At 47.1% G+C, this 24,568-nt stretch overlaps 1 protein-coding gene across 1 annotated transcript; it reads right to left on the minus strand.

Moving 5' to 3' along the window:
- Positions 1–2,293: 2,293 nt before the first annotated feature.
- On the minus strand, positions 2,294–23,380 carry upk1a (uroplakin 1a). Its single transcript, XM_063038951.1, has 8 exons — positions 23,307–23,380; positions 18,862–18,946; positions 12,332–12,532; positions 11,558–11,632; positions 6,741–6,851; positions 5,622–5,801; positions 3,588–3,671; positions 2,294–3,174 (listed from the first exon to the last, which is right to left on the minus strand). The coding sequence occupies exons 2-8, from the start codon at positions 18,925–18,927 to the stop codon at positions 3,130–3,132; spliced, it is 762 nt and encodes a 253-aa protein (XP_062895021.1). The 5' UTR covers positions 18,928–18,946; positions 23,307–23,380; the 3' UTR covers positions 2,294–3,129.
- Positions 23,381–24,568: the final 1,188 nt, after the last annotated feature.

The following is a 24,568-nucleotide window of genomic DNA, read 5'->3' on the forward strand; positions in this document are numbered from 1 at the left end:
TAACATGAGATTCTGCACATGCTGGAAGATCAGAGTAACACACACAAAATGCTGGCCAAACTCAGCAGGTCAGGCTGCAACTATGGAAATGAATAGACCAAGACCCTTAATCAGGACTGTAAAGGAAGAGCCAGAATAAAGTTGTGAGGGAGAGGGGAAAGGGGAGGAGCATTTTTTCCTTTTCTTTACTAGAAACTACTGTAGAATATGGGGTAAAGGATGAGTGTGGGAGCAGGGAATGGAGGGGAGAGAGGAAAGGTGGAGGGTGGGAATGGAGTGAGGAAGTGGAGGAGGTAGAAAGAAAGGAGGAGTGGGGTGGGGAAGAAAGGAGATAGAGAGGGAGTGGAGGGGTAGAGAGAAAGAGGGAGGTGGGGAGGAATGGAAGGAGTTAGTGGGTAAAAGGACAGGGCTGGGTTGAGAGCCTATAGTGTTGTGGAGAACCATAGACAGGAGGCAGCGAGCGTGGAGCTACTACAGGAACCTGCATCGGTAGGAGCAAAGGATCAGTTGACTTTTTGTGTTGTAATTTTTCAGCAGGATCCCAAACATCAATCCCTCTCTCCCTCCCACCAGTATCAAGGCCGTTCCTCCCCTGCCCCCCAAGTTTCCCCAGTAGACCGTGTGCTGCTCCTGATTCAAGAGTCTGGAGCCAACACAGCAACTGTGATTGCCTTCCAATGGGGATATACTGTAACACCAGGACGGATGGGAATTAGAGGGCGGATCTCTTCAAAGAGGTAAAGGTGAAAGAGAGTATGAGATAAATGAATGCCCCTCTGCACAAGGTCCTAACTTTGAAGGATTGCAGGGGCATAAAAGGAGAGTGACGTCTTTCCCTCCCACCTCCTGGGCCTTGCACCCTGAGAGGGTGAATTAGTGAGAAACCAACCCTCCCCCCACTATAATCCAAAGATTTATTTATCAAATCTGTATTGAAACATTCAGCAAAATGCTTCATTTGCGTCGACAACCAACATAGTCTGAGGATGTGTTGGGGCGGCTTGCAAGTGTCGTTATGCTTATGGTGCCAACAACTCATTAACCCTAAGCAGTACCTCCTTGGAATGTGGGAGGAAGCTCACAGGGTCATGGAGAAAAAGTACAAGCTCCCTGCAGACAGCGGCAGCAATTGAACCTGAGCTATGTTACGTTGACTGTGCCTCCAACACCACACGGTATTTACCGTCTGGTTTAGTTAGAAATCATCTTCCTATATATCTAAACTGTGCATTCAAGTGCACTTAATTTCCATTCGTAAGGGTTCTTGTCAGCACTGGCTCAGTGGTGCAGGAGCCTGAGAAGCTGCCTCCGGTTCAATCATCACCGCTGTGTGTGTGTGTATTCTCCCATACAACCCAATGGACTTATCTCCACAACCACCTTCTCCGTACTCCAGTTTCCTCCCATATCTTAAGAGACACTTAATAATATTGCAGGTTAGACCATATTGTGTTCAGTTCTGTTTGCCTCGTTATAGAAAAGATGAGGAAGCTTTCAACAGGCTGGATAGGAGGTTTGCCAGAATACTACTATGAGGAAAGCTTAAGTGAGCTTGGGCTTTTCTCACTGAAGTGGAGGAGGAGGAGAGGCAATTTGATAGATGTGTTGGATGATCAGAGGCATTTCCCCAGGGTTGAAATGGTAAATACAAGAGAGATAATTTTAAGGTGATTGGTGGAAAGTATTTGGGGGGGGGAGGAGGAAATGTTAGAGGTAGGTTTTTATACACAGATAGTAGTAGGTGCATGGAATTTGCTGCTGGGGTGGTGGTAGAGGCAGATACAACAGGGGCGTACCAGAGACCCTTAGGCAGACATAGATGTGAACAAAATGGAGGGTTATCCACAATGTAGGAGGGAAGGTTTAGGTTGATCATGGAGTAAATTAAAGGGTCAGCACAACTTTGTGGGCTGAAGAAACCATACCATGCTGTAGTATTCTATGAAAAGACATGCAGGGGTAGAATCTGGGGGAGTAAGCATGGGGTTAAATGTAAAAAGGTGGCCAAGGGTTAGCACGAGCCAAAGGGATCTGTATCTCTCCAACTTCCATCCTCCCAAACAAAACTTTGAACCCTCACCTCGCTTTGGGTGCTCATCTTTTTAGGAGGGAGCAGGGGCGTGGATATATGTAGGGAAGAGGTTTGGAAGTTCAGGAAGTGGTAAGGAGAGGAAAGTATCTGCTGTGCAACCTCTCAAAGTCAGCATATCATCCCCCTACGACATTGTGATGGTGGAGTTCATCTGCAGCCCTTCCCCACCCTCTGGCTCACAACAGGACCCAAATAAAAAAAAAGGCACACAAGAACAGGAAAGACAGCCACTTTAATGGTTACAAAATATTACATGCAATTAACTCCATCTTCTAATTAAAGACTCATTCACATAAATATAATCACCAAAGGTATACATAGAGCCATTCTCTACAGATGCTTTCTGCCCCATCTCAAACAAAAATCACTGATAACTGGTAATTTTAAATAGGGCTATATAATGATTCCTCTGTAACTGCTTTTGTTTAATCTACAGAAGATCCAATCTTAAGGCAGTACTTGGCAAGAGGACACAGGAAAGTCCTTCATTAGAGAGTCAGTGCTGTACTTTAAACAGGAGTTCCCAACCTTCGTAATGCCATGGTCCCCTACCATTAATCAAGAGGTCCATGGATTCCATGTTGGGAACCCCTACTGTAAAAAGGTGATGGGAAGGGGAAGGTTTGGGAAACCCCAGCTCCAGGACAACAGCTTTGTCATGCTTGGGGGCCTTCAAACCAAACAAAAACACTTGAGGAATGGCATCATTTACACTTGGGAGAGCCTCAAATATATCAAGGTACCACTATAGATTCCAGAAAGTTGGAATTATGATCAGGAAGGAAGAAACAGCCAGGATTAATACAAGTTGGTGAAACAGCACTGTTGGGAGGATGGTAACAATCTTCTCCCTCTGCAGTTTGCCCGATCAGATCCATTAATGGGACACCCTGGTTGGTTAATTTGCTCAAGGGTTGGAGGATTTGAGTCCCAGACTGACTAGTTCAGGTCCATCAGCTTTAGAATTTGGTAGCTTTAGGAGGAGAGATTGTTGTTGTCGACGTGTAGGTTGAAGTCTTGATCCTGTGGTCCATGGTCTAGAGGGTGGTGAGGTAATACATGCTGAGCAGCAGAAGGACAAACTGGCAAGGAAAGAAAGAGAATTGTGGATGGGATTCAATTTCAGTAATAACACCATCTCTTGCCCCGGTGAACCTCGCCTGCTTGCAATCCCACCCAAAGATCCGAGATTGAACGTTCAAGGGGTGCAAATTGGAGGAAGTTGCTGCTTTCAAGCCTCACAGACCCAGGCTCAGTCCCCACCTCTGACACTGCTTGTGTGCACACATTCTCCCTATGATTGCAAGGTTTACCCTGGGTGGTCACAGAGAGAGAGAGAGAGAGAGAGAGAGAGAGAGACACAGACACAGAGAGACAGACAGACACACACACACACACAGACACAGACACACACACACACACACACACACAGTTGTGATGTGATCAGTCCAGTGTCACCACCACACTTTGGATGATGAAAACCCTTTTCACCTACCGTCCACATCAGAATGGCAAACCCATACCAGGCAACTGCCCAGGCATAACTGTTGATGGCAGTGCTGAAATATTCAAAGCAGCCCTGTGTGAAAACAAAGGAGAATAGATTAACCTTTAACATTCATCTACAGTGCGTAGGTAGAGAACACCAAGCCTCCAGGGCAGTGGTCACAAGGAAGATCTAAAGTGGGAGTGGAGTTTGTGCAAGTTGTGCCTGGACCTTTCAGAACAAGGATATCAAGTCAAAGTTAGTTTATTGTAAGACACAAAGTCCACGTGTGCACAGGCTCAATGAAAAACTTACTTGTAGAAGCATCAGAGACACAACATTCACAAATTACACAATATTTAAGAAAGAACACAGAACAAAAGGTTGTAGTACAACGTGGGCCTAGTGTTGCTTTACTGAGGGAGTGATTGGGGTTGTGCCAGCAATTGGTTGAAGGGAAGCAGCTGTTCCTGCACCTGGTGGTGTGGGACTTCTGTATCTCCTGCCCGATGGGATCTGCGAGAGGATGGAATAGTCTGAAATGTGGGGATCTTTATTGGACATTGCCTTCTAGAGGCAGTACCTCTTGTAGATACTACTGATGGTGTGGAGGGATGTGATCATATGTATTGGGCCGAGTCCAGTATTCTCTGCAACTTTTTGTTCCTGGGCATTCAAACTGCTGTATGAGGCTGTGATGTAACTGTACAGGGTTTGAGCCTGAGGGCTGGGGATGGAAGATTTGTTTGTGGAGGTGTGGGCAGTGTAGGAGAGCCATGCTTGGAGGAATAAGCCACAAATTAGGAGATAATACTAGCAAATAGGGTTTGATTCTGACCTTTTGTGTATTCAGGAAAGGAATTTCAAGGCAAGTTTAGGGATCAAAATAGGGCACCAGCAAGTTGGGGAAAGTTCAAGGTTCAAAGCAGCAAATCCTTGGAGAAGTGGGATGGGACAAAAGATAATCAAAATGATAGTCTTCTCTCTAATGTTGCATTGGGTATTCAGTTCATTTGGCACAACATTGTGGGCCTGAAAAGGCCACAATGATTGACCCTGGAGTGTGATGGGATGGAGAGAGGGAGCTTCACCCCATGTCGGACCCTGGGAATGTGTGATGTGACCCCAAGAGTGTGATGGGAGGGTATGGAAGGAGCTTCAATACGTCTGACTCCAGGAGTGTGTGATGGGATGGTGTTGAAGAGAGCTAAATGTGACTAATTTGAGGACTCTGATGGGATCATTGCAGCTATTGAACTCTGGTCAAGCTGCATCTGGAGTATTTCATCCATTTCTGATCACCCCATTACAGGAAGGACATGGAGGCTTTGGAGAGGTTCACCAGGATGCTTCCTGGTTTAGTGGGTACAGGCTCCAAGGAGAGGCTGGACAAACCTGGGTTGTTTTCTCTGGAAGCTGAGGGGAGATCTGATAGAGGTTTAGATTATGAGAGGCGCAGATGGCATGTATTCGAGGTGAAGGTGCAAGTTTGTTTTCTCCTTTTTAAAAAAAAAAGTGTGGGTGTCTGAAAGGTACTGCCAGGGGTGGTGATGGAGGCAGAACGATAGAGGTGTTTAAGAGTCTGTTAGAATATGCAGAGAATGGAGGGATAGGGATAATTTTATTATTTGAGGTACAGCGTGGAGCAGGCTATTCTGGCCCTCCATGCTGCAATGAGCAGCAACCCCCAATTTAACCCTAGCTTAATCACAGGACCATTTACAATGACCAAATTAACCTACTATGTCTTTCAACTGTGGTAGGAAACCCAAGTACCTGGAGAAAATCCAGGCATCCCACGGAGAGGACATAAGATTCCGTACAGATGATATTGGAATTGATCTTCCACACCCCGAGCTGTAAAAGTGTTGCGCTAACCGCTATGATACTTTGGCACTTGTGTAGGCAGAAAGGATTACTTTAGTTAGGTGTTTAATTCAGGACTGTGGCCTTGGAGCCCATTCCTGTGTTGTACTCATCTATATTTTTAATTTGACTCTGGAAGCCAAGGTTACTGGAGGTGGTGGAAAAAGGAGGGCTTACCTTTTGGTACAGGAAGTCTCGGTGACCAACAGCACAACCTCTTTGGTTAATGATTTGAGCACTGGCATCCCTCTTACAACACTGGAAGGGCCAGGGGGCATATGTCTCGTTGAACGTTTTCCTGAAGAATGAGGTATATTTTACCCAATCGGCAGGGCCCACTGACCCACAGCATTTCTCCTATTTGAGAGAGAAGCCCACATTAGTAAACAGACAGTGTACAGTCAATGACAGAATCCTTAACAGTGTTGATGTAGAGAGATCTTGGGGCCCAGGTCCACAGCTCCCCAAAAGTGGCTGTACAAGTTGATAGGGTTTTAAAGAAAGCATATGGCATGTTTGCCTATATTAGTCAACGCATTGAGTTCAAGAGATGTGAAGTTACGTTGCAGTTTTATAAAAAAATAATTAGACTGCATCTGGAGTGTTGTGTGCCATTCTGGCCACCCCATTACAGGAAGGATGTGGAGGCTTTGGAGAGGGTGCAGAAGAGATTCACCAGGATGCTGCCTGGATTAGAGGGTGTGCACTTCTATGGAGAGGTTGGACAAACTTGGGTTGCTTTCTCTGGAGTGGCAGAGCGAGGGGAGAGCTGTCAGAAAAAAAATAATCAAGGGGATGGATAGAATAGACGGCCATTATTTTTGTCCCCAGGGTTGAAGTGTCTAATCCTAGATGCATTGGTCAGTGTATGGATATCTGGAGAGAGGGTTGGAGATACAGATATATAAATTATAAGCACAAGTTAGGCCACTGTTACACCATCTAGAACCACCACAGCAGGTCAGGCACATTATAGCATCCCATGTCTCTTGCATATCGAGAATTGATGTGTCTCTGAATTCCACCTCCTTCAGTGGAGCAGATCTGGCCTCAGTTTTTTTTAAAAAAAACATTGACCTTGTCTCTAAAAACAGACCCCTCCCCTTGTCAAAGCAACTCCTGGTTTTAGATTCCTTCCCCACCCCACACATACACTCTGCCCCATTGAGACCGCTTGGGTCTCACATAGCAACTCCATTACCACTCCACCACCTCACTCCAAATGAGCCCAGCCTATCTGGTTTCAGGTATAGTCCACATTGGTGGAGTGTCTCTGCCAACTAGCTTACAACTTACCGTGGGCATGACTTGGTTCCAGAGGGCAGTGATGTCCCGGCCTTGGTTGGAAGTCTCATCACCGTAGAACTGAAGCATTTGTTTTTTCAGGAACTTGGGATTGGAGACCAGCTGTATGTTGAAGGGTGGGGGAACAAAAGAGACCACGAGGGGAAGGTGTGAACTCATCTTGCAAGCCAATAGTCTGACCATATTCCCACCATTGTCCTTCCAGCACCAGTCACCCAAATGAGCCAAGTGGGGATGCTACTCCCACCACCAGTGAACAGCTGCCCAATCCACAGAACAGAATACAGCACAGTACAGGCCCTTCAGCCCACAGTGTTGTGCTGATCTTTTAACCTACTCTAAGATCAGTCTAACCCTTCCTACATAGAGATCCCCCTCTACTTTTCTTTCATCCATGTGTGCCCATCTAAGAGGCCCTTAAAATCTCCCCAGTGCATCTACCTCTACTACCACCCCCAGCAGGGCATTCAACAAAATGACACTGTAAAATCATATCTCTGACCCTCCACCCACCCCCCCCCCCCGTACTTTATTCCAGTCACCTTAAAATAGTGTCCACTTATTAACCATTGCCACCCTAAGAGAAAGGCGCTGGCTACCCACCCCATCTATCCCTCTTATCTTAAACAATTCTATCAAGTTATCTCTCATTCTCCTTCACTCAAAGAGAAAAGCCCCAGTTCACTCACAAGACATTCTCTCTGGTATCCTGGCATCCTGGTAAATCACCTCTGTGCTATCTCTAAAGCTTTCACATCCTTCCTATAATGAGATGCCTAGAACTGAACACAATACTCCAAGTGTAGTTGAACCAGAGTTTTACAAAGCTGCAAAATTACCTCGTGACTCATTAACTCATTCACACACCCTATGCACAGCAAGTTGAGGGATCTATGAACTTGAACCGCAAGATCCCTGTTCCTCCACAATGCCGAGAATCCTGTCATTAACCCTATACTCCACATTAGAGTTTAACCTTGCAAAGTGAATCACTTCACACTTGTATGGATTAAACTCCATCTGCCACTTCTCAGCCAAACTCTGCATCCTATTAACATCCTGTTGTAACCTATGATAAACTTCTACACTATCCACACAACCACCTACCTTTGAGTCATCTGCAAACTTATTTATCTCTCCACCTCCTCATCCAAGTCATTCATATATATTCATATACAACTTAAGGCTCTTTGTAATTTCCTGGTTTGGGGTAATCTACAGTAGCTGATTCACATACCCCCTCCCTCACACCTACATCCCACAAGACAAGACTAAAGGTGTTAGATTTGAATGCAAATAGTATATGGAAAAAAGGTAGAGATCTAGTAGTGCATTTAGAGATTGGGCATCACTGAGTTGTGGCCAAATAAAAAGCTTAACATCTGAAGGTACACATTGTATTGAAAGGACAGGAAGGTAGGCACAGGGGGTGAGGTGGCTCTGTTGATTAAAAAAAAATATGAAATCTTTAGAAAGAAGTGACGAGATCAGAAGATGTGGAATCCTTGTGGACAGTGTTAAAAAACTGCAAGGGTAAAAAGACCCTTACAAGACCCAAACAGTAGCCAGGATGTGAGCTTCAAATTACAGTGGGAGATAGATCTTCTATCTCCCTTTGTAATTTGATTTCAGCAAGATTGGAAACAAGCAGGTTGGCATTAGATCCAAAAAGAGAATTTATAGAATGCATATAAGATGGATGTTTAGAGCAGCTTGTGGTTGCACCCACTTAGAAAAGGCTATTCTGGATTGTATGTTGTGTAATGAACAAGATTTGATTAGGGAGCTTTAAGGTAAAGGAACCCTTAGGAGATAGTGACCATAATATAATGGTCTTCACCCTGCAAGTTGAGGGGGAGAAGCTAAAGTCAATGGCTGGAATTTCTAGGGACAATTCAGAAGGTGCAGGATAGTTACATCCCAAATAAGTAGTATTTTAAAGGCAGGATGATGCAATTATGGCTGACAAAGGAAGTCAGAAACAACATAAAAGCCAAAGAGAGGATATAATAGAGCGAAAATTATGGGAAAGTTACAGGATTGGGAAACTTTTTAAAAACCAATAAAAGCCACAAGGAGAGAAAAGATGAAACATGATGGTAACCTAGTCAATTATATCAAAGGATACCAAAAGTATTTTCAGACATATAAAGAGTAAAATGGAGGCTAGAACAGACATCAGGCCACTGGAAAATGACTCAGAGGTAATATGCTTCCATCGTTACTGGGGAAGACGCTAGCAGTATGCCAAAAATTTGAGTGTGTTGGGGCAGAAGCGAGTGCAATTGCTATTACTAGGAAGAAGGTGCATGGCAAGCTAAAAAAGGTCTGAAGGTTAAGTCATGTGGACCAGATGCACCACATCCCAGGGTATTGAACGAGGTGGCTGGAGTAATTGTGGAAAGATCAATGGTAATGATCCTTCAAGAAACAATTGATTCTGGCATTGTTCCAAAGGACTCAAAAACTGCAAATGTCCCTCCACTCTAAGAAGAGAGGAAAGCAGAAAATAAATTATAGGCCAGTTAGCCTGACCTCAGTGGTCAGAAGATATTGGAGTTCAATTGCTAAGGATGAGGTCTCAGAGTACTTGAGGCACATTATAAAATAGGCCAACGTCAACATGGTTTCTTTAAGGGAAGCTCTTACCCCAAAACAACCATTGGAATTATGTGAAGAAATAACAAGTAGGATAGACAAAGGAGAATTGGTGGAGGTTATGTACCTGGATTTTCAGGAGGGCTTTAGTAAGGTGCCACATACGAGGCTGCTTAACAAGTTAAGAGCCCATGGTATAACATGGATGGAGCTTTGGCTGATTGGCAGGAGGGAAAGAATGGGAATAAAAGAAGCCTTTTCTGGTTGGCTGCTGGTGACGAGTGGTGTTCTGCAGGGGTTGGTGCTGGGACCGCTTCTTTGTGTTATATGTGAATGATTTGGATTATGTAATTGATGGTTTTGTGGCCAGGTTTGCAGATGATACAAGGATAGGTGGAGAGGCAGGTAGTGTTGAGGAAGCATGGAGGCTCCAGAAGGACCTAGACAGATTAGGAGAATGGGCAAAGAAGTGGCAGATGGAATACAGTGTCAGGAAGTGTATGGTCATGCACTTTAGTAGAAGGAATAACGGCAAAGACCATTTCCTAAATGGTCAGAAAATTCAAAAATCTAGATGCAAAGGGACTTGGGAGTCATGCAGGAATCCCTAAAGGTAAACTTGCAGGTTGAATCAGTGGGAGCAAGGCAAATATAGTGTTAACATTCGTTTCAAGAGGACTAGAATATAAAAGCAAGGATGTAATACTAAGGCTTTATAAGGCACTTGGAGTATTGTGTGCCCCTTATCCAAGAAAGGATATGCTGACACTGGAGGTTCATGAGAACAATTCCAGGAATGAAAGGCTTATTGTACAAGGGGTGTTTGATGGCTAGGGGCCTGTGCTCATTGGAATTCAGAATAATATTGAAAGTCCTCAATAGAGTGGATGTGGAGAGGATGTTTCCTACAGTGGGGATGTCTAGGGACAGAGGGCACAGCCTCAATAGAGCAGCATCCATTTATAACAGATTAGGAGGAATTTCTATAGATGGAGGGTGGTGAGTCTGGAATTCATTGGCAAAAATTGCTGTGGAGGTCAAGTCATTGGGTATATTTAAGGTGGAGGTTGATAGGTTCTTCATTAGTCAGGGTGAGAAAGGTTAACGGGGAAGGCAGGAGACTGGGGTTTAGAGGGACCATGATGAAGTGGTAGAGCAGACTCGATGGGCCAAATTGCCTAATTCTGCTCCCATGTCTTATTGCCTTATGGAATAGCAGATGGAGTTTGACTCAGGCAAGTGTGAGGTGTTGTATTCTGTCTGCAGGTGCTGCCCCTGTTTAATTTCCCAATGGCAGGGCCTTGGGAGATGATGTAGAACAGGGACCAAGGGGTACCTGCTCATTTTCCCCTGAAAATAACACAAAGATGTTTTGCAATTACTGCATTGGTCAGGGCACTCAGTACAGAAGTTGAGATGCCACATCACAGCTGTACAAGATGGTGAGACAGCACTTGGTGTACTGTGCGCAGTTCTGGTCACCCAGCAATAGGAAGGATGTCATTAAGCTGGAGAGGGTGCAGGAAAAATTCACAAGGATGATACAGGACTGGAGGGTTTGAGTTACAAGGAGAGGCTGAACAGGCTGGGACTGTTTTCCCTGGAACAAAGAGAGAGGGCTGAGGGGTGACCTCAGAAGTCTATAAAGCCATGAGGGACATAGATAAGGTGGAAAGGCAGTTTTTCCCCCAGGGTTAGGGGAATCTGAAACTAAAGGGACAAGTTTAAAGGGAGATGGAGGAACCTGAGAGGCGACTTTTTCCACAGAGGGTGGTGGATATATGGAACAAGCTGCCCAAGGAAGTGGTGGAGGCGGTGCTTGGACAGGTACATGGATAGTAAAGGTTTAGAGGGATACAGGCCAAGCACAGGCAAATAGGATTAGCTCAGGTATGGCACCTTGGCCGGCATGGATGAGTTAGGCAAAAGAGCCCATTTCCACACTGGACTATATTTAGTGAACAGGGTCAGGATGGAGGCAAGTCTCACAGCAAGATCTCAACGTTACAGCACTCCCATTGGACAAAGGGGCCATTACAAGTGGGAATGGGTGGGTAAGGAGGATGCTCTTTTCCACTCTTCCCAACAAGGAGAACGTGTCCTACAGCACAACAGAAGTAAGGAATCTCCCTCCACCCTCATTCCATGTTCTCCAAGCAGGGCTGATAGACTCCCTATCCAGAAAGCTCCCCCAACCCCCCAATACTCACGTAGTCCCTATGGGTGATGGAAGTGATGCACGAGGCACATTCGAAGATGTAGACAATCATCATCACGGACAGATACTGTGGGTGGGAGAGACGGGATTAGCGAGGGGGTCTTGGAGGGCTTCAAGACCAAAACAACAGTAGTTACAGTCAGACACACACAGGAGGGTTAGTGCACAGTGCGTGTGCACACATGTGGGTTGTTGTGTTCACAGACCCCCCCCACAGAATTACCCCAACCCCAAAACTCCACCTATCCATTCGAGGGTATCAACTGCCCCAAGACACAAATTCATGCCCTGTTAGCCAATGCTATGTCCATCCAACCGCCCTCCCCATCATCCACTACCCTCCTTAGGATGGCCAACTATGAGGCAATTCAAACTATCAAGAGTCTACTAGCTTCTGCCACAGTAACCCCAACCATTTCTTACCCCATCACCACCAGTTTCTGGACTCCAAGCAGCTAATTGATTTGTGTGGGGGGGAGGGTGGCACAGTTTGGAATCAGACCCTTCAGCCCAACAGGACTGTGCCAATCCATTGACACTGATCCCATTGCAATCAAGTCCCTCACAGATTCTTTTCCCCCCACCTCCACCCACACTACTTGGGGTGGGGAGGGGCTGCAATTCCGCGGATGATAATCCCACTGACCCCAGCATGTTTTTTTGTATGGGAGGAAATCCAAGCCTGCGAGGGGAACCCATGTGTGCACACGGCCACAGAGACGGGGATGGGACTGGGGTCTCCAGTCCGACAAGCCTGCTAGCTCACCGTGATCATCATAGTGCGGCTCTCACTCAGCACGGCGATTATCCCGAAGATGGCGAAGCAGAAGAAGGCGAAGCCAGTGAAGATGGCGATCCAGGCACCCGCAAACACATCATCCTTACCGGAGGCACCCAGTGCCGGGTAAACTCGGTATGGGTCCGTCACCACCCAGATGGTGACCGCGAATAGGGCCAACCCAGCTAGCTGGAGAGAGAGAGAGAGAGAAAGGGGAGGGGGCAGAAGAGAGAGAGGGAGTTCATGGGGGGGGGGGGAAGAGTGAAGAAAGACAGGAAGAAAAGAGCAAATCAAAAGTGAAAGAGGGAGACAGGAAATGTGATATTAGATCAAATATATGATCCACCTCATCCACTCCTCAACCCTGTGACAGAGAACCACACCCCCACCTACAGTCCAGAAGGTAAACAGGACATTTGGCCCATCATGTCCATGCCTACCACTGTGAACCCATCTGTATTAGTCCTACCACCCAGCACCTACCTGGCCAGTAGCCCTTTCTCTGCTTGGGAGATTGAACTGCTCATCCAGACACCGTCAGGGACAGTGCTTTCATTACTCTCTTGCCCTGTGTTCTGGGTACTCACCCATCCGGGTGGAAGTTAGCTCCCCCTTCCAAATTTTCTCCCCATCCTTCAACCCAAATCTGCACTTCTAGTAGTTTCATCTTTCTTGAGCCTCAGGATAGGGAGACAGGGTGGTGAAGGTAGAGTTTGGCATGATGGTCTTCATAAGTTAGAGCAATGAGTACAGGAATTGGAACATCACATTTCAGCTGTACAAGACGTTGGTGAGACCACACTTGGCGTACTGTATGTAGTTCTGGTCACCCAGTGATAGGGAGGATATCATGAAGCTGGAGAGGGTGCAGGAAAAAATCATGAGGATGTTACCAGGACTGGAGGGCTTGAGTTATAAGGAGAGACTGGACAGGTTGGTACTGTTTTCCCTGCAGTGAACGAGATTGAGGGGTGAACTTAGAGGTTTATAAAAACCATGAGAGGTGCAGGCAAGGTGGATGGTCACAGTCTTTCCCCTGGCTAGAGGACTCTGAAACTGAGAGGGAAAGATTTAAAGCAAAAACCTCACCCCTCCTGGTGGATACATGGATTGAGCTGCCAGAGGAGATGGTAGAGGTGTGTACAGTTGGAATATTTTGGTGATACTTGGACAGGTGCATGGAGAGGAAAGGATTGAACAGATTGCCAAATGCAGGCTAATGGGGCCAACTCACATGGGAGTTAGGCAAAAGGGCCCGACAACCAACTCTTGTAGCAATAGTTTGACAGAATCTGATATTATTATTGCAATTTGTACTATTGTCTTCCTTGAATGCCGCTCCCCACCCTTCCTTTGTTGAATTGCTGTCTCTCCCAGGGATGGTGAGAACAAAAATAAAGTGACTGATGTCTCCTCCCTTCAGTGGGGTGACCTTAGTTGATTCGGCTGAGGGAGGTGTACAGTGATAAACAAGCGTCATCAAGAAGAAACCAATGTTGTAATGATTGTGAATAAAGTTTGAGAGACTTGCTGAACCAAATTCCACTGCTTTTTCCGAATTGTGCCTCCTAACAGGTCATGACTCACTGCCTCCTGTACCTGCATCACTCAGCTGTCAATCTCCACCCAGTCTGTCGAAACTTGGACCACATTCCCCCCCCCCCAACTACGTGCAAAATAATCTCTGATCCAAAACAACAGCCATTTCCCTCTCCACAGAGACTGCCAAGCCTTTTCTGGTTTTTAGCTGTGTTCATTTCCCTGAAGAAAATGAGGATATTGAGTCCATCTTATTCCTCTCTTCATCACCCATTCTCCCCCAAGACATAGCAGGAGAATTAGGCCATTTGGCCCATCAGGTCTGCTCCACCATTCCATCATGGCCGATTTATTTTTTCATCCTCAACCCCATTCCCTAGCCTTCTCCTCATAACTGTTTGTATGTCTAATGGTCTTATAGAGGTTGATTGGTTCTTGATTGGCCAGGGTGTCAAAGATTACAGGGAGAAGACAGGAGAATAGGATTGAGAAGGATAATAAATTAACCATGATGGACTGGCAATCATGAACACTACAAACTCCATTTTTAAATATGCCTAATGACGTGACCTCCACTGTCATCTGTGGCAATGAATTTCACAGATTCACCATCCTCATCTGCCCTTCCCCCAAGATTCTACCCCTCACCCAGACTTGGGGGTAAATTCGTGGCAGACCCAGCCCACTCAGCTTATTTTTGGGGTGTGGGAGGAAGCCAGAGTACTCAAGAGAAACCTACAGGGTCACAGGGAGAACGTGCAAACTCCACGCAGACAGAACCGAGGTCCGTCTTTTGAGACTCTAGTTCTACAAGTACGCTCCCCACATCTGATGTTTGGAGTGCAGAGTCACTCCTTAGTTTGCAGTGTTCACACTTTCCCCATTAGTTGACCCGCAGAGAGCAGCTTGCAACAGGTTGGAACACTCGTGGCTCCGTTCTCTGACCAGCATTAATCAAAGTGAGCGATGACAAGCTTCTTGCCAAAGGCACTTGGACAGGAAAGTTTTAAGAGGGGTAGGGGGATGGAGCAGTTAGGTTACTCGATGGCCAAGATCCCTCACCCACCAAACACAAGCCCAGCCTTGGAAGGGGGTGGGGGATGGTACATACTTTCTTCCCGTTTACATCAACAGTGCAAAGATTGGAAGCTTCACGTTCCTAGGAGTGAACATTACCAGTAGCCTGTCCTAATCCAACCTCATTGATACAATGACCAAGAGAGCTCAGCAGTACCTCTGCTTCTTCAGAGGCAAAAGAAAGTTGGTTTGTCCCACTTGAATCTCATTTTTTTTTCTTTAAAACGATGTACAATAAACATCATCCTATCCGGATGTATCACAACTTGGTACGACAACTGGTCTAGCTGTGACCATGAGAAATTGCAGAGTTGTGGACACAGCTCAGCACATCATGAAAACAAACCTCCTCTCCATGGACTCTGGCCATTTCTCATCGCTTCAGTAAGCAGCCAGTGTAATCAAAGACCCCTTCTGCCCCAGACATTTTATCTTCTCTCCCCACCCATCAGGCAGAAGATACAAGAGTGTGGAAGCTTGTACCATCCAGTTCAAGGAAATCTTCAATCCCACTTATTAGAGTATTGAATAATTCCTCGTACAGCAAGATGGACTCTTGATCCCAATCCACCTTGTTATGACCTTGCACCACATCGTTTACCTGCAGTGCACTTCCTCTGTAGTTGTTACACTTTATCCTGCATTCTGTTATTTTGCCAATACACTGTGCAATGATCTGATCTGTCTGAACAGCATGCAAGACAAAGCAACACCCACCAAATGCTGGAGGAACTCAGCTGGTCATGCCTCTTTTATGGAAATGAATAAACATTTTGGGCTGAGATCTTTCATTAGCAATGGAAAGAAAGGGGGAAGGTGGCAGAACAAAAGAGATGAGGGGAGGGGAAGGAGGATAGCTAGAAGGTGATAGGTGAAGGCAGGTGGATGGGAAAGGTAAATTGCTGAGGAGGAAGGAATCTGATAGGAGAGGGGAGTGGACCACAGCAGAAAGGGGAGGAGGGAACCGAGGGGAGGTGACTGGCCTTTTACCGCTTCTCACCTGCCTGAGTGAAGAACAGAAGAGAGGGAGGGATTTTTTTTAAACTGGAAGGAGAAATCAATATTCACACCATTAGGTTGGAAGCTAGTTAGGCAGAATACAAGATGTCACTCCTTCACCAAGGGTAGCCTCATTGTGTCACAAAAGGAGGCCATGGCCCAACATGCCAGAACAGGAATTGGGATTAAAATGTTTGGCCACTGCGAAGTTCTGCTTTTGGCAGATGGAGCGGAGGTGCTCGATGAAGCAAACCATCTTCCAGTTTATGACAGGTCCCACCAATGTAGAGGAGGGTGCATCGGAAGCACCAGCCACAATAAATGACCCCAGCGGATTTGGAGGTGAAGTGTTGCCTCACCTGTTTGTGGCCCTGAATGGAGGTGAGGGAGGTGGTGGATGGACAATTGTAGCACTTTCGTTTGCAGGGACAAATGCCAGGAGGGAGACTAGTGGGGAGGAGTGAATGGACAAGGCAATCACAGAGGGAGAGATCCTTCAGAAAGCAGAGAATGGGAGTGAGGTAAAGATATGTTTGGTGGTAGGATCCCTTTGGAGATAGTGGAAGTTGCAGAGAGTGATGTGGAGGCTCATGGGGTGGTAGGTGAGGACAAGAGGAACTCTATTAGTGTTGAGGCAGCAGATGTGGGGTGAGCACAGATGTTTAGGAACTGGAGGAGATGCAGGTGAGGGCAGCATCAATGGTGAAGGAAGGGAAACACTGTTCTGAACAAGGAGGCCATCTCTGCTGTCCTGGTAAGGAACGCCAAGTCTTGGGAACTGATGCAGCGGAGACAAAGGAACTGAAAAAACGCAAAAACATTTAAAAAAAGGAGACAGGGTGGGAAGAAGCTGTCAAGAAAACTGTGGGAATTGGTAGGTTAATAAAGGATGTTGGTCAACAGTTTGTCTTCAGAGATGGAGCCAGATTGGGGAGACAGGTGTCAGAAATGGAGCAAATGAATTTAAGGGCAGGGTGGAAGTTGGAGGCAAAGTTGATGAAATTGATGAGCTCAGCGTGGGTGCATGAAGCAACACCAACGCTTCATGCAGTTATGGATGCCTCCTCCCCCCACACCTTTTTATTCTCTCATCTTCCTCCCTCCTTCCCAGTCCTGATGAAGGGTCTCGGCCCAAAATGCCAACTGTTTATTCATTTCCATGGATGCTGCCAGACCTGCCGAGTTCCTCCAGCATTTTGTGTGTTGCTTTGGATTTCTTGTTTATGATTATGCAGGACAAGCTTTTCACTGAATCTCAGCTCGTGACAATAATAAGCTTATTTAGCTTAGAGAGGCGGAGATTAGGTCGATGCTGGGAATCTTGAGCAACACCCAAACATTGACTGTTTCCTCCACAGATTATTTATTTATTGAGGTACACGTGGAACAGGCCAACCCCCCCCCCCCCAATTTAATCCTAGCCCAATCACAGGGCAATTTACAATGACCAATTAACCTACAAAGCCACAGGTCTTTGGACTGTGGGAGGAAACCGGAGCACCCGGGGGAAACCCACACATTCATGGGGACAATATACAAACTCTTTACCGCAGCAACAAGAAATGCCTGACTTGCCAAGTTATTTCAACAGTGTGCATATTGCTTAATTTAGAGAGGATGTTTCAGTTGAGGAATGGTCCAGTATCACCCCCGCCCTTCCTCTGAACCCAAAGCGTCACATTGCAATGCTGAGTCAGAGGATCCTGATAAAGGGTCTCAGACCAAAATGTCAGCTGCTCATTCTCCTCCTTCAATGCTGCCTGACTGCCTCCAGCATTTTGTGTGCTTTGCTCTAGGATTACAACATCTGCAGAATCTTTTGCTGAAACAACCCTCTGAGCTCAGAGGGAACTAAGGAAGTTCTAGGAACCGGTTTGGGGAGATTCCGAGAATCTCTGTAGCATTCCTGTCAAGGGTGAGGCTAGACCCCTATCACTGGGCAATGAGCACAACGAGATGGGGTGGATGGGAGGAGAGAAAAGGAGGAAAATGTGGTGCATATCCAGGTGATAGAACTCCAACTTCACCCTCTGCTAGGTTCTTCCCACCCACCCCTTACCCTTCTGCTAGGCAACTCCCAGCCCTATCATCACCACTTTACCACACTCACACCCCCATCCTAGGTGCCCACTGCCCCCAGATACTCACCCCTTCTTGCCCCCAACCTACTAACAGACTCATCTCACCGCCCACCCAAAGCTAATTTCTAATACCGGCAGATCCACCCAAGGGTCCCCTCTAACACAGGAACACTCACTTGCCCCCTTGTCCACCCAGGGCTACTCCTCACAAGTCTGCCTCTTCTTTGGCATGACCCCACCTGCTCTCCCCCCTCTCCACCATCAGTAGGCCCACTTGTCCCTCCCCCATACCCGAGAGTTCCACTTCCAGACAAGCACGGCAGACCCGCTTCCCCCCTCTCTGCACCCAGCAGGGCTTCGGTAACCTGAATATCAATCACTTTCTTCAAGCCTCCACCCTAAGGTGCCCACTGTCAAAAGCAGACACCCCCTCTACCCACAGACAAGGGTGCCACTGCCCATTGACATACCCACTCATGCCCTCCACTCTCCAAAAGGTGCTCAAAGCAACCGGATACAACCCACACATCCTTGTGAACAGACAGGTAGCCAACCTTTCTACCTTAACACCCAAGGGTGCCACCCAAAGACACTGAGTGCACCACACCTCAAAGATCTCCCCTCCCCCGCTACACACACACACAGGCAGGTGATCCCACCCGCCAGGCACCCAACACTCCTATCCTCGTCCACCCTCTCCAACTCACCTAGTTCATGTGTTCCCACCCCCACTTTAGACAAGGTGATGTTTCCTTCCCAGCCCACCCGAGGGAGAAGGTGATGGCGAGGCTCCCCACTTCCCTGTACCAGTCCAAAACTCACCGCCAACACGATCTTGCCGAAGATCAGGAGGGCCTTCAACCCTGCTGAGGCAGACGTCTGACCCATGATTCTCGCTAGGCTCTTCCTGTGAACAGGAGGCAGAGAAGGCAGCCATGAGAAGAGAGGCAAAACACTAGCCCCCACCACCCCTCTCCCCAGGTTTAAACCTGTTCCGGGCGCACAATTGGCTGACTCGTTGGGAACTAGACATCGAGGTAAGAAAAGCACAGAGACCCCAACAACCCAGATGGTGGTTTAAGGCAGGTAAATATTGGCTCACTCCATTCTCGTCACCCCAAGCAAGAATCCACCAATATCATCCCCCCTGGGCTCTAGTGGTCAACAGATCTCACTTGTTTCACTGGAGGTTGCAACACTGTGGTCCTGAGGTCAAACCTCCACTTGCCCATACTGTAGCCCCACCTTCTTCCAACCCCTCTCCCCCAGAATTTCCTGTCCCCGGAACTCTTACCACACCCTCGTTCTGATCCACCATCCCTCCCAACTACTCCAGGAAGATGTCCGGAATTGAACTCCAGTGCATTTGTCAGTTCCTGATGAAAGGTGAACCAGACTTTGGGAAATGCTCTCCCAAGCTGATCTGGTATTCCAAGAGATGTAGATGTAGGTAACCGTACAGAACAGGCCCATGATAAACACTACACAAAATTAAACCAAATCCCTTCTGCCTACACGATGTCTATATCCCTCCATTCCCTGCACATCTGCATACCCAAGATCCACTCAAATGCCTCCATCATATCTGCCTCCACCCCCACCCCTGGCAGTGCACATTTCTTTCTAAGTTTACCCCTCTCACCTTAAATGCATGCTCTCTCTTACTTGATATTTTTACCCTGGAAAAAAGACTCTTGAATATCTACAACTCAAGAGCTTCTGCCGATGCTGCAAATCTTGAGCAACACACACAAAACGCTGGAGGAACTCAGCTGGTCAGCCAGCATCTATGGAGGGGAATAAACAGTTGACATTTTGGGCCAAGACCCTTCCTCAGGACCACCTACTCTATGTAGATTTCTCTTCAGCCTCTGCTGAACAAACTCAAGTTTGTCCAACCTCTCCTTACAGAGCAGCATCCTGGTGAACCTCTTCTGCACCCTCTCCACAGCCTCCCTGTACTAAGGTGACCAGAACTGGGCACAATATTCCAATTGCAGCCTAACCCAAAGCTTTATATGGCTCTAATGTGACTTCCCATTTCAACCGTTGCAAAACAACACAGGATGTCTACTCTATCTCTGCCTCTCAAACCTCTACCAGGTCTCCCTCAGCCTTCACCCCTCCAAGAAACCAACCCAGGTTTATCCAACCTCTCCTTACAGCTCATGCTCTGTTATACAGTCAGCATCCTGGTGAATCCAAGCCATCTCATTCCTACTTTAAGGACATTCTCCTCTTTTCTCTCTCATGTCTCCTTCCTCTTAAACCTCTTCTGCACGTTTTCTAAAAGCCTGCACATCCTTTCCATGAGGTGTGGGCTTCCCACTAAAACCCAGGAGGAGGTCCCTTCCCCACTCAGTGTGCTCAGAAGGTACTGAGCCTCCCGGAGATTTGGAACTTCTCTTCTCCCTCTTACACGATCTCAGAAACACCAGGGGGTTTCCTGCAATCACCAGAGACTCCATTTCTGCACCGAGACACAGACAGATACCACAGCACAATTTGGGGCTGGGGTTGCAAAGGAAACCAATATCCACTCCTCATATTGTGACACTCAAACCTGTCACAGACCCTCTGAGGGAGTGGGGCATTACTGGGATCTGTCCTTATGTTCCCAGCTTCTGTGACCTTCTCCTGGCCCCCCCCCAATGTCTTGAGAAGCAATTGTACCCCCCCCAGCACCCCCTTGCCACTGAGATGAAAAAAAACCTGCTTCCACCTGTTTGAGGAAGAGATCTAAGCCTCAGGAAAATTTACTTAAATGGATGACCCACGATTCTCATTCCTAAAACAACAATCCTGGCTCCAGGCTCTTCTGAGATGAGTCCTTTTCTTACTACCACCAGAGGGAAGGTGCAGGAGCCTAAAGACACACGCAATATTTTGGGAACAGATTCTTCCCCTGCACCATCAGATTTCTGAAGGGGCAATGAACCAATTTATGAACACCATCTCACTATTTTTGCACAACTTAGTGTTTTGTTTTAATCTATTATAATTTAGATTTTTAAAATTTTAACTGCTGCTGCAAAGCAAAATTCACCAACATACATCAGTGAAATTGAACCCGATTCTGATCCTAGTGAAGGAAAATATGACACCTTAAGGAGGTCTCAGTCTGATTCAGGGAGAAAGTTATTTTCCTCGGTAACAGACCGAGGCCCCCATAAGGCATCATATCTCATCTCAGTCCAGCCCTTTCTCATGGTTCCCATAGATATAGGCTCAGCCTGCCTGACCTTTCCTTCAAGACAACTGAGCCATTTTAGTATCAGTTGAGTGCTTAGCCAGTGAGCTAGCATTCCTCAGAGATCATCCCCTGAGCAACAGGTTAAGAAGGCAGGAGATTAAAAACCACACCCAAGAACTGAAGGAACATTGATAGCAAAGTTTGTAAATGCTCAGGTATGTGGGGAGGATAATCAAAACAGCTAAATAAACTTTCAGGAAGGTAGGATACATACAATTCTGCCCTCTCATTACAAAAATACAGACAGCTTTCAGCAGGAATGTTAATAAAAACATAACAAAAAAAAACAGGTGCAGGAGTCAGATAGGTTAGGTCACACCTGAGGAGATTGCAGATGTTGGAATTTTTTGATTAACATGCAAACTGCCAGTGGATCTTAGCAGGTTGAGCAGTATCAATGGGTGCAGGGAGTGGCCAGTTGATGTTTCCATAAGCCAGAAGCAGAATTAGGCCACTCGGCCCATCGAGACTGCTCCACTATTTGACCATAGCCAATTTATTATCCGTCTCAATCCCATTTTCCTGCCTTCTCCCCATAACCTTTGATGCCCTGACTAATCAAGAAGCCATGAATCTCTGCTTTAAATATACCCAATGGCTTGGCCTCCAGAGCCGTCTGTGGCAATGAATTCCACAGATTCACCATCCTCGGGCTCCTCATTCCTGTTCTAAAGGGCATCCCTCTATTCTGAGGCTGTACCGTCTGATCCTAGAAACACCCTCTCCACAACCACTCAGGTCCCTTTACCTGGACTGAAATAATATTCTGGAAAGTGAAGACACATTTCAAGAATACAAAGTTAGACCAAAGTTATTGAAATCAGGTTCTGATCACCCCCTGTTGATGAAACTAGCTGCCCGTTTGCCTACAAACCAGCAGTAACTCTGAATTCCTGTCTGGCTCCTGGTCCCCAACACCACAATCACAACTGGTTATAACGTCCACTAGCACCTCCAGGTAACTGCCTCTCTCTCTCTCCCCGATCAGCCCCCCCTGCCTGAACTTTATAAAGAACATTCCTTCCCAGGGAGGAAAGTAGGGTGAAAGTCAAGACTCCCCGGGGAGAAAATTCAGCTCACCATCAGTGTAAATGACTGAGACCTTATTTTGAAATGGTGGGTGGGGAGGGGGGGTCCTACATTGCACTGGATATCAAATTTTTAAGCAGTTTGGGATAGATCTCTATCAACCCTCCTCCAAACTTTCCTGAGCACTTTTTAATAAAACACCACCTTGTCAAGATCTTTCCCCCTCTGTCTGTTCCCCACCACCCCTTACCTTCTATACACAGCCACCCTGTCACATTTCAAAATTGATTGTCATTTGTGTGTGACAGGCACACCCTTTTGTGATCTGTTTACCCCTCTCCATCCCCGAATCTTACACACACAACCACCTTGTTCAGACGTTTGGGGTCTCTTTCCCTCTCTCCTCGCTACAGAATCACATTCTTCCCGCCTCCCATCCTCCCTCCACTCACTTTTGAACTTCCAGTCCCTTCCCCTCACCTCTCTGTCTATACACACCTGTTTGGACGTTTAGAGAGCCCTCCAGCATGTTCATTTCACTCCGTCCCATCCTCCCTCCCACCCTAACCTCCTTTCTTATTCACCTTCTTACGTACTTTGTATTATACTCACCTGTCTGTATTTCCCACCTTCCCTCCCTCCTCTCTCTCTCCCCTGAACTTACTTTCCCCAAAACCCCTTTCTCACCCGACATTCTATACACATTGGTCAAGACTTTTAGGACTCCCCCCCTCCCCACATCGATTTCTTCTTCCACTCACCATCCTGAACTTTCTTTCCCCTCAGCCCCCACTCTCATCAAGACTTTCTGATGTCATCTTTCTCTCTTTTCCCACATCCAGCTTGTATTCCTTTTCTCAAAACTTTCTCTTTCCCGCCCTCTGTCTCTCTCAATCCCCTTTCTCATCCCACATATTATACACACCTCTGAAGACATTTTGCGAATTTCTCCCCACCCCACACAGACAACTTCCCCCAGCCTTACCTGCAGACGCACAGCCAGACTATCCAAACACCTGTGCCGTCGATACCTAAATACCGCACTCAACAAACCTGTCCTCTTCTTCTCTGACGTCATACGGGGCAGGAAGCAAGAGGCGGAACCTGGATTCATCTGGCATCTGGATCGAACCAGCTGCTCCGGGGCGTCAGGCGTGAGATAAAGGCGGAGGGTTGCGAAAGCTGGAAGCCGGAGTGGTTCGCAAACTTTAACTCACCCGGGCGGATAAATAAAGACTAAACTCTCGGTGAAACTTGTCCAGACGTGAAATAGTTGTGTGTGTGTGTGTGTGTGATCCGACCCCCAATGAGAGTCCGTGAGTGTATGAGACCCGTTCTCCGATGAGGTTCAGTTGAGTGTGTGTGTATCACTGTGGGAAAGGGGTGAAAGATATGAGAAGGGAGTGGAATGTAGGGCAGGTGCGGGGCAAAAATTAGGGGAGAAAAAGGGGGCATTAGGTTGGGGAGGTACGAGGGCAGGATAGTAGAATAAGGGGACGACAGTGGGGGAAAGAGAGAAGGAGAGTGGGAAAGGAGAGAGAGATGAGGGAGGGAGAGGTGGAGGGAGATAGACATGATGGGGAGGGTGAGAGAGAGAGAGAGAAGGGAGTGGAGGAGTGGGTTTTGGGATGGAAGGCCTGGCTGGGATGAAGAGGGGTGAAGGGAGAGTTGTGTGTGAGTTCACACGCAGTTTGGACACGTCTGTGGATCCACATGAACTGACAGCCCCCTGCTTCCCTTGTGGGGCATTTCTACCCCAGTGGAACAGGCTGGTTTGCCACTGATATACCCTGCAGGCTGAACGTTAATGGGAACCTCCTCTCCTGCACCTTATCCCTCCATCCCTCCCCACACCACCCGCCACAATTCCTGTCTACCTCTCTTCCACTCCCTCTCTCTTACCCTCCCAACCCCTCTCTCCCCTTCTCTCTCCTCTTCCCCCACTCCATCCCTCCCCATACCACTCGCCACATTTCCTATCTACCCCTTCCACTCCCTCTCTTACCCTCCTCACCCCTCTCTCCTCTTCTCTCTCCTCTTTCTTCCCCCACTCCATCTCTCTCACCCCTATAGCTCACTTCTGCTTACCTCCTTCTCTCTACCCCCTCCCTCCCACTCTCACCCACTCTACCTCTCATCCCTCCCTCTCTTTCTATCTACTCCTTTTTCTATCCTTTTTCCTTGCGTTTCACAGTCATCCCCTCCTGATCGTTCGCTCACCTCACTTGCTCCCCCACTTCCCTCCAT

Source organism: Mobula hypostoma (assembly GCF_963921235.1).
Source record: "Mobula hypostoma chromosome 8 unlocalized genomic scaffold, sMobHyp1.1 SUPER_8_unloc_1, whole genome shotgun sequence".
NCBI classification, from domain to species: domain Eukaryota; kingdom Metazoa; phylum Chordata; class Chondrichthyes; order Myliobatiformes; family Myliobatidae; genus Mobula; species Mobula hypostoma.

What these genes read in the sequence shown, in the direction of transcription:
- upk1a (XM_063038951.1), bottom strand. Translation starts at nt 18,927, where the DNA reads ATGGGTCAGACGTCTGCCTCAGCAGGGTTGAAGGCCCTCCTGATCTTC. An exon ending in GGAACCAAGTCATGCCCACG is followed by an intron (nt 5,802 to 6,740) that starts GTAAGTTGTAAG and finishes TCTCTCAAATAG; the next exon opens with GAGAAATGCTGTGGGTCAGT. An exon ending in GAGACTTCCTGTACCAAAAG is followed by an intron (nt 3,672 to 5,621) that starts GTAAGCCCTCCT and finishes GTTTTCACACAG; the next exon opens with GGCTGCTTTGAATATTTCAG.